General features: G+C 43.1%; 1 protein-coding gene across 3 annotated transcripts in view; it reads left to right on the top strand.

Annotated features, from left to right (window-relative positions):
* Positions 1 to 9,607, top strand: part of SLC30A7 (solute carrier family 30 (zinc transporter), member 7) — a 32,939-nt gene that overhangs the window by 795 nt on the left and 22,537 nt on the right. The window contains exons 3-7 of one of the 3 annotated variants that reach the window (XR_001364484.1): positions 2,769 to 2,882; positions 5,367 to 5,454; positions 6,074 to 6,200; positions 7,871 to 8,020; positions 8,411 to 8,415. Coding sequence is in view for 2 of the 3 variants with exons in the window: in XM_005878536.2 (XP_005878598.1) it covers positions 2,769 to 2,882; positions 5,367 to 5,454; positions 6,074 to 6,200; positions 7,871 to 8,020 (479 nt within the window). In the remaining variant the exon portion in view is untranslated. The remainder of the gene's footprint in view (positions 1 to 2,768; positions 2,883 to 5,366; positions 5,455 to 6,073; positions 6,201 to 7,870; positions 8,021 to 8,410; positions 8,416 to 9,607) is intronic. The other 2 variants (XM_014549657.1, XM_005878536.2) reach the window with 2 other exon arrangements.

Raw genomic sequence — 9,607 nt, 5'->3', positions numbered from 1 at the left:
CCTCACCTGGGCAGATGGAGAGAGTCTGCCCACATCCCTTAGTGTCTTTGTCCACTTTCTTGGAATTGGGAGAAACCCGCTTCCTGCCTCCCGGGGGAGTGTCCTTGCCTGTCTGGGGGGGTGGGGGGGGGAGTGGCCCTTGGATTTCATCCTTAAGATTCCGAGAGGGATACCCAAGATGTTCTACTTACTTTGTTGTTAGATCTTGGAATGGGGAAGAGGTTTACACGGGGGACATCTGGACAGACGCCTGTCATCTCTTCCATTCACCTCTCTCTTTAATTTTGTGCTGAAACTGTCTCAGGATTTCCCTCTGGTCTTGCCTGCAGTCGGGAAGCCCACAGGGTTTTCTAAAAGCTTACACCTCATGGTATTTGGTGGTACCTTTGTGGTTGTTTGTTCGTTTTTTTAACTGCTTTGGGAAGAGGTAGATCCCGTGGAACTCTGGAAGTGAAATACTGCTATCTAGTTGTTTGCTGTTGAATAACTTCAGGGTCTTAGAAAATTGTTCAACCAACAATACGGTCATCACACTTCTGGGTGTACTGATTGGTCTGTACGTCTCATATCCATTGGAGAATCTGATGAAAGCCAACACGCAGTCTTTTATACAAGACTTCAGCGTGGTCTTGGGTCCCTCGACATAGCTCTTGGACCCCCGATTAAGAACCTGTGCCATCTATGCTTTGTGTTCTGTTCATTAAGTAGACTTAGTCTCTGCTCACTAAGGTCCATTTTCACAGACAGTTGCTGTCCTTGAGCTTTATCACTGTGGAAATTGAGCAATGACATTAGATAATATCACCAGTTTTGGTGACATGTATACTTTTATATGAAAAGTGGACTACTTTTCAGTGCAAACGTGAATGCAGTTTTGTCAGTAATACTCAGCAAATGATGAAGGTTATTGTTGAGTGACCACTTGGATATTAACTGCATATCGAAACATGGTCACATCTCAGTGTACATCATAACCATGTTGAGTCCGCTAGGAATCAGATATATGTGCCCTGTAATATTAACCCCCTTCAATGTATTGTACATGTTAAAAGCGCTGTATAGTTGACCCTTGAACAACATGGGTTTGAACTATGCAGATCCACTTACATACAGGTGGTTTTCAACCAATATGTGCAGTACTGTAAATGTATGTTCCCTTATGATGTCTTTGCTCCAGCTTACTTTATGGAAATAACCCAGTATATAATACATATAACACATGTGTTAACTGACTATTTATGTTACTGGTAGGCTTCCGGTGAATAGTAGGCTATTAGTAGTTAAACTTTTGGAAGTCAAAGTTAAATGCATTTTTTACTGCACAGGAGGTGGGTGTCCCTAACCTCCCTGTTATTCAAGGGTCAACTGTATTGTCTTCTATTGGAATAATCATAATTTATTATAAATATACAATATTTATGTCCTTTATTCTTCCTACATTATGCCATATTGTGGCATATGTGCTGACTGTATCAAGACTATCTTGGTTTATATATGTAGAGTTTTGCCATAGTTACTTTCTATTACAACACATTATATTTTACTGTGGCCTACCATTGCATAAATTGCTATGTGAAATGTCTTGTTCAGTGGATTCATATTGGAAGTGCCTAGACTGCCTCTTTCATGGAGTGTCATTTTAGATAGTAATTCTTTTGGTCTGTAGAGAGCTATTGGGGAAATTATGAAAACCTTGGATTTCCAAGCTGTTGTCGAAAGTCACCTGTACATAAGGAAAACGTGAGTGGTACGTGACTTGTTCTTCTGTGGCTTGCTCTCCTGACCTAAGGCTCTCTTCTCAGATTGTCCATATATGTTCTAGATTTGGAGTCTAGCACTGACCCAGTGTCTGTTATACCTAGCTCAGGTAGCCGGTATTCCTCTTCCTGTTCACCGTCACATCCACAACCACCTGCTCCCCACGATTAACTTTTATCAGTGCGCTGGGAGTACAAATGTGTTCCCATGAAAGCGTTGGCAGATTTAGAAAATGCGTGGGCCTTTTCGTAATCTGGCTTTCTATGTCTTCTTTAGATACCACAATTTTTAGTTCCCTTTGTTGACGGATCAACAGTTTCTTTATGTGACTGGATTATCTCTGTTTCTGAAGGTTCCACGAGAATTTTAAGTTCCTAGAGTAAAATTCTCATGGGAACTTTGTCATTGTAATGTCTGTTCATTTTCATTCTGGAATAAGTAAATCTCAAGATGTTGTGAACATGAAATGTCAAGAAATTTTTTCTGTTTGGAAGAAAGATGAATAAAATATACTCACTCTTCGCAAGTAAAGGTTCTTAGAAGCAGTTGATCTTGTTGCAGCATTCTGGTTCTTGTTCAGAACCTTCATTTTAAAGTGAAAACTTAATTAGAGTTGGTGTATATTTTTGAGGATGAGACTGTATCCTCAGTGGAAGAATAGATAACCTCTTTATTTTCCCCACATTAAGTGCCCATTGCCTTTCAACTTGCCACTAGAATGTAAACTGTATTAAAGGAGGGATCTTCTGTCTAATTCGGGCACCTTACACATGGTACATAGGATGCCTGATACATATTTGCTGAGTGAAAGAATGAAGGAATAATGAATGTATGGAATTAATTTACCTGTACTGTTCTTCCCCCCTCTCCTTTTCTTCTTTATCATATTTCATTGTTGTCTTTCTGGAAGATTCCTTCCTGATGAGCAGAGCTGACACTTAGGTTTTTAGAGAAGGATGCCTCCTGTTTGGTTACTATTCTAATACGCCACCATGTTTGTTCTTTTCCAGCTTAGGGCTGATTTCCGACTCTTTTCACATGTTTTTCGATAGCACTGCCATTTTGGCTGGGTTGGCAGCGTCTGTTATTTCGAAATGGAGAGATAATGATGCTTTCTCTTATGGGTAAGACTTTTTAAAATCCTTTTTGTTGACATGTAAGAAACACAGAAAAACACACAAATCTCAAGCTCAAAGAATTTTCCTTTTTGTTGACATGTAAGAAACACAGAAAAACACAAATCTCGAGCTCACTCATCGAACACACTTAGGGAACTTGAACCCTTGAATCTCTTTCGTCTCCTCCTGGTTCCTTCCCACAGGCGACCACCGTCCTGACTACATGGGGTAGTGGCGCCTGGTTCTGAACACTGTATCCCTGTCATCTACAATATTTACTTCTTTCAGGGTTTGTTTGTTTTTTTTTTTGCATCTAAGTTTTTTTGCTTAGGGGTAGGGCATCTTGATTTTACCCAAAATTTGTAGGTGAGATTGTTACTAGGTAAGGGAATTTCTCAACACTTACCCTAGTTTTTTGAAGCAGATGAAAAAGTAAAAGTTGTAGCCTATGCAAATGATCCTGTTGCTTTGTTTTTAGGAGGGCATTTTGCTGTTGATTTATTTAAAATCATTCTTTTCCAGTATGGTTTCATGTTACATATCCTCTTCAGCTCCGCTTTTATGTACAGTCCTTCCCCTCTGGCTGAGTTTGGAGACTGACTCAAATATTCGGAGGGTGTTTTCACACGGGAGGGTCACGCCCCCAAGCCTGGGGCCCTGAGGGGCAGAGCTGGCTTTTCGCATCTCTGCTGGAAGCCGCGGTGGTCCCATTATCTGATGGACTCTGCCTGCATGGGGTTTTTTTCTTAGCTTATAGGACATTCTGCAGGGTAATTACATCCATGTGTCAGAGGCGGTGAGAACCAGTATCCTCTTCCTCTCTCCTGCCCGCTTTCTCTCTGCCCCCTCTGCCTGCTTCCTCTCTCACTCCTTCCTGTCCTTCCCACCCCCCACCTTCACAGTCTCCCCTTTCTTCACTGTCTTTCTGGCCCCTGGGCCTGTGTTCGCTCATTCCTTCTCCCCTCACATCCTTTTCTTCCTCTTCTCTACTGCTCTCTCCTCCCCTTTGCTGTGTCTCTCAGCTCTTTCCTTGTGCTCCCTCTTCCTCTCCCTCAGTCTCCTCTCCAGTCCCTTTTGCTCTGGCTTTCACAGTCTGTCCTTCCTTCTTTCACTGATTCCCTTGCCTTGCAGGTGCAGGACCTCCATCCTCTCCCTCCCCTGCTCCATCCACCCTCCTCCAGCATGCTCTGACTCCTGCTTCCTTACCACCTCCTCCTTCTGCCCAGCTTTGCCTTTGCTCTGGAGCAAGCATCCTCTGCTTCTTGCACATCCTCTGTTCTCTTCAGATGCTTGAGGGCCACTGCTGTGTTCCTCCAGTGATAGAAAGATGAGGAAGATGTAGCACCTGCCTTGGGGAACCTGGGGTCTGATGGGGGAGCAATTCTGTAAAAATAGTAACTGCACATTTGACAGGTGCTGAAGGATGAGGTCTAGGACAGAACTTGCTGATTCGGGGTATCACCAAAGCATTAGGTTCCTTGTAAACTTATAAAAAGCGAGAGAAGAAACACTAATCAGACTGTTGTTATAGTAGGAGCAAGAGATCCGCTATAGCCAGAGCCCAAAGAGGCTGCATGCTCAGAGAGAACATGTGCTCTGGCGCCATAAAATCTTAAGTCCACTTTGGATCATTAAAGAAAGCTACAGAAAGCGGTATTCTTGATGCTCCTATTATATGGTTTAAGGACCAGAGTGATTAACTGCTGTGAGCGCCCTTTGAAAAATGTTTGAACAAGTAAAGCTGCCAAGTTCAAGTTGTTCCTAACGACTTTAAGCCAGAGATGCCTCTTGGTAAAGAAACCCTTTCCCTGCCGCCTCCCACGGGCAAGAGGCAGGAGGCGTCAGAAGTCCGTGGGGAAGGGGCAGAATTTTAAAAACTAGTTCAATTAGAATCACGTGAAGCTAGAATTGATTCTAAAAATAGGTCAACGTTTGTGCTACATTTCTTAATCTTAGAAAAAGAGTGATAGGAATAGAAATCTCAAGTGGTTTCAGGGATACTTGAGAAATAATTTTAGTTTCCTTCAGATCAAAGCTCCACTTTCCAAAGATTTGAAAGCTGAACAGCACAAAGCAGAAGGCCTAAGGCGAGAAGGAATTAATAAGTCACAAAACCCCCCTTTTCAGGCTCTTCTCCTTTTTCTCTTTGGATTCTTCTTTGCCTATTTAGTCCTGCTCTTCCTGCTCCAGCAACAACTTGAGGTTCACATTTCTGGGGACGGTCTTTCTATACCTCCTTACTCCAAGGTCTTCTGATTGCTGTGAGGAAATCCATGTATTTTCTGCTATTCAACATAATTCATAATATTTAAATTCGTGTTCTTGTTTTTATAATATATGTACAATAAAACATACTGCACTATAAATACTGGGACTTTGCTGGCCACTTATAACCGTATAAAGTGGTTTAGCGTCATCGAACATGCGTAAATTTACTGGTTGATCTGTAAGAAATGACTTAATAACTCGGTTGTTTACTTTGCTCTTTAGGTATGTCAGAGCGGAAGTGCTGGCTGGCTTTGTCAATGGGCTGTTTTTGATCTTCACTGCCTTTTTTATTTTCTCAGAAGGAGTTGAGGTATAGTAGATAATGATTAGAGCCAGTAAATTATATATGCAAGGAAGATGTTTATTCACTAAACACACATGTAACAGAGCTGTTTTTCACACGATTATTAAGCATTGAGGACGGCCTCGGGTTACAGGAGGAGCTTACACAATAGTTGAGAAAAATTAAGTAGATGTGCAGCTACTCGAAATGGAGAGCAAATAATCTGCTTTGCAGCTGTGAGTGAAGTGTTGACCCTGGAAAGTACAGGCGCAGCACAGGCGGGGCCTGCAGGAGAGTTCTTAAGAGAACCCGAGTTCTGCCGGGGGCCCTTCGCACTCGGTGCCTGAACACAAGGAGAAGATTTAAAGGGGAGTGAACTTGAAATGAGCGGCAACGCTTTAAAATGCCACAGAGGATGGGCTTCAGGCCAAATGGTCATGCTTTCCAATACTTGTTTTTAAAAACAGCGATTGTTACCTTTCCTACAGTGTGAATACTGGTTTTATTCCGATATACGGCTTTGGCAGATATTTTTGGAGGGATTTTTCATTCTGGAAAGAACTGAACATTTTTTAAAGTGGCTTTTTGCTTCCACCCGTTGACCCCTCGGAAGTCACCCCGATGAACCTTGTCTTGTGTTTTCCAGAGAGCGCTGGCGCCGCCCGACGTGCACCACGAGCGACTGCTGCTGGTCTCCGTCCTCGGGTTCGTGGTGAACCTGGTGGGGATATTCGTGTTCCAGCACGGAGGCCACGGGCACTCGCACGGCTCTGGTATGGCGGCCAGGCCCTTTGTTTCTTCACTTCCTGTTGCTGTCACAGTGACTCACTTTTCAAAACTGATCATTTTCCAAGTCAAACTTGGACTTTTAATAACAAAAGTAATGTGAATAGGCTCTTAGTAATGACTTCCACGTCTCCGTGCCCCTCACTAGACAGTAGCACCTGCTCCGTTACACGTGCTCCGATTTGGGGGTGGGTCCTTCCAGACGTGTGTAGCTCATCTGTTGATTATGACACCATTTATATAACACAGACAGACAAACATCAAAACCACAAAACAACTCTAGTTACTAAAAAATTATAGTGTATGTGGGTTTGAAATTTACTATAATCTGCCCTTCAGATCCTCCATTCGCATGTCTCGGCCCCCCTTCTCTCGTGAACAGCCATACAGAACTCCAGAGAGTGGGTTCCCTGGTTTCAGGTCTCGTAGGGGAAGTCCTGTCTCTGGATTTTCCAGGTTTTTTGGAGAGTGACTCAATTTTTTTTTTTTTATCACCTTGTCAAGTCTTATGAAAAATCTTGTTGGAATTTTGACCAGAAATTCATTGTCTGCGTTTGTGAAAAATGGACACAACTCAGATTAAATTTCATGTTCATATGAAATTCCATGTCTTAGGCATTTTAACAGAAATATTTTTCATTGGGTTCATTTTTGGGTAGTTGAAAGTTTTTATCCCCGTGAAGAATGGTAACTATCGTTCCTGCTTGTCTCATTGCATAGTCAGGACCTCTAGCACAGTGTTGATGAGAAATACTTCTAGCTTGTTTCCTTGCGCCAGCCTGCATAATCACCTGGGTAGCTTTTTACAAAACGCTGATGCCAGTTTTAACCTCAATGTTTGCGTGAGTACCTCGGGAGGAAGCGGCCCCGTATGCCTGACCCTGTGCACTCAGCGGGACTGAGCAGCGGGCGTGGCGGAGGAGCACTGCGGAGTGAAGGGCACTCAGAGCTGCTCCCGGGGCTGGTGGCCGGGCTTCGTTTCTGATCACACTGCGTTTCCTGTGTCTATTGTATGTTAATGTTTTCCCCCCTTCAGTTAATTTAAAATTAGTAACTGCATGAGTAGATTTGCTGGTGAGGACTCATCCTTAAATTTTGGAGTTAAATGTATCCATTTAAGACTACGTTTAGGTCTGATCCGTTTTGAGTCCATTTTTGTGTGTGGTGTGAGGTATGGGTCCAGTACTTTCTTATATGTAGGTAACCGGTTGTCTCAGCGCCATCTAAAAAGGTGATTTTCCCCCACTGAATTGTCTTGTCATTTTTGCCAGCAATCAGTTGACCATAAATGTGAGAGTTTGTTTCTGGACTTTCAGTTCTGCTTCACTGATCTACTGTAATTCTGGAGTTGGGTTTAAAATCGCAATATGTGATTTTTCTACTTTATTCTTTTTTTTAAGGATTGTTTTGGCTATTCCGGATCCCTTGTTGAATTTCCATATAAATTTTAGGATCTGTTTGTCAATCTCTGCTTTATTTCCTTCCTGTACTGTGTGGTAGGAACTCAGTGTTATTCTAATGAATCAATAACACTTTACAAGTAAATGTTTATGAACTTGCGCCTGGTTTTAGAGCTAGTTCTTTTGCTGATGTCAGTGTTACTGTAACCATTAACGAACATATTTTCACACGCCTTTTGTTCTAACGCTATTCGTAGGCCATGAACACAGCCATTCCCTCTTTAACGGTGCTCTGGACCAGGCCCACGGCCACGGGGACCATTGCCACAGTCCGGAACTGAAACACGGTGCTGCGCACAGCCACGACCACGCGCACAGCCACGACCACGGACACTTCCACTCCCACGGTGAGTGCAGCCTGCGGCCTCCCTCACGCAGACCTGCACAGAGGCCTCTTCCTGGGGAAAGGGTCTGTTACAGTGTCGCAGTCGGCTTCCTTTCCAGCGCACCAGCCTGGTTCCCACGCCAGTTCTTTTTTAGCGTGTGGTGAAACTGGCGTGGGATCAGGCAGTAGATAGGGCTTTTTTTCAGTGAGTGTATTATGATAAAAAGCCACTATTTTAAATGAGTGTCCGTGAATGAGGAACAATTGCATTTCAGCAAATGAAAAGCATGATTTTTTAAAAATAAGTTCTTATTGATTTTAGAGAGAGAAGAAGGGAGAGGGATAGAGAGAAACATTGATAAGAGAGAGACATCAATAGGCTGCCTCCTGCATGCCCCCTATGGGGATTGAGCCCACAACTCAGGCATATGCCTTGACCGAGGATCGAACCCTGATCTCTTGATTTACAGGTTGATGCTCAACCACTGAGCCACCCCAGCCAGACAGAAGCATGATTTTTTAAAAGTATGACAAGTCCTTTTGTGCTATATATAGGCTTATAAAAATACAATTGGAGTTTTCAATTCTTCACATTTTCATTGTAATTTTGATAGATATTTACCTCATTGTGCTCTTAGGAATCTTTGTATGCTGACTTACATTGCATTGGGTACTAAGTTATAAGGTATTTAGCAACTTAGTATTTTATTTAAAAATTCTATTTGAAATAGTTTATTCATGAAAATTTTGAGTATAGACTAATAGCTGCTTAAGGGGTACAATTTGATTGATCTTTAAATAAATTATATGCTTAAATATTTTGTGTACTTGCCATATTGGCAGAATTCTAAAGCTTTAGATTTGAAAATATGACAGGGGCCTTGGAGACTGAGTTTGTAACTGTGACACTGGTATGCTTTAAAACCTTGCTTTTCTAAGTTTTGTGCTCACATGCATCCCAAAATAATTTTGAAAAACTGTGTATCCTTCATAGTTGGGATGATTTCTTTAAAAACTCCTCGTGACATCAGGTCATGAGGAGATCATGGCAGCTGGTGACTAGGAATGCCAGGCTTTCGAGACAAGGAGTCTGACTCCAGAATCTGCTCTTGACTATCCTTGTGCCTTCCGTATTGAAGAGCCCATCTGGGGACACAGTAGCAATGCAGCCTGGATCCCATTTTGCCCTGAAGAGACAGCCCGGCTTCGCTGGGAAGCGCTGGGAGCTTCCTATTTATTGGGATCCTGCACGTGAGTCGAGCCAGCGGCTTATTGTTTTAACTGCTCGCATCTCAGTGATATAAACAGTAAAGGCTCAGCTCTGTGTTGGGTCGACGGGGTAGGCGCTCTGTCCCTCATGGCAATTCCAGGATCCAGGCTCTTTCCCTCAGTGGGATTCTTAACCCTGAGAATGAGGCAGAAGGTCACGTGGGACATGCTGACGAGCCCGGACGTGCTTTCGTCTATTTCTTTGTTCACTACCGAGTGACACACACCTTCTAACTCAAGGCAGCCGGAAGTGGTTAGTTGTTGGCCAGCGCGAAGGAGAAAGGGGTTTGGTAAGCAGCCAGCCGTGCTCTGTACCCAGAAGGACTTTGAGAGAGAGCAC

Source organism: Myotis brandtii, unplaced genomic scaffold, assembly GCF_000412655.1.
Source record: "Myotis brandtii unplaced genomic scaffold, ASM41265v1 scaffold565, whole genome shotgun sequence".
NCBI classification, from domain to species: Eukaryota; Metazoa; Chordata; class Mammalia; order Chiroptera; family Vespertilionidae; genus Myotis; species Myotis brandtii.
The sequence above is the reverse complement of the archived record's forward strand: the minus strand, read 5'-3'. Positions and strand labels throughout refer to the sequence as shown.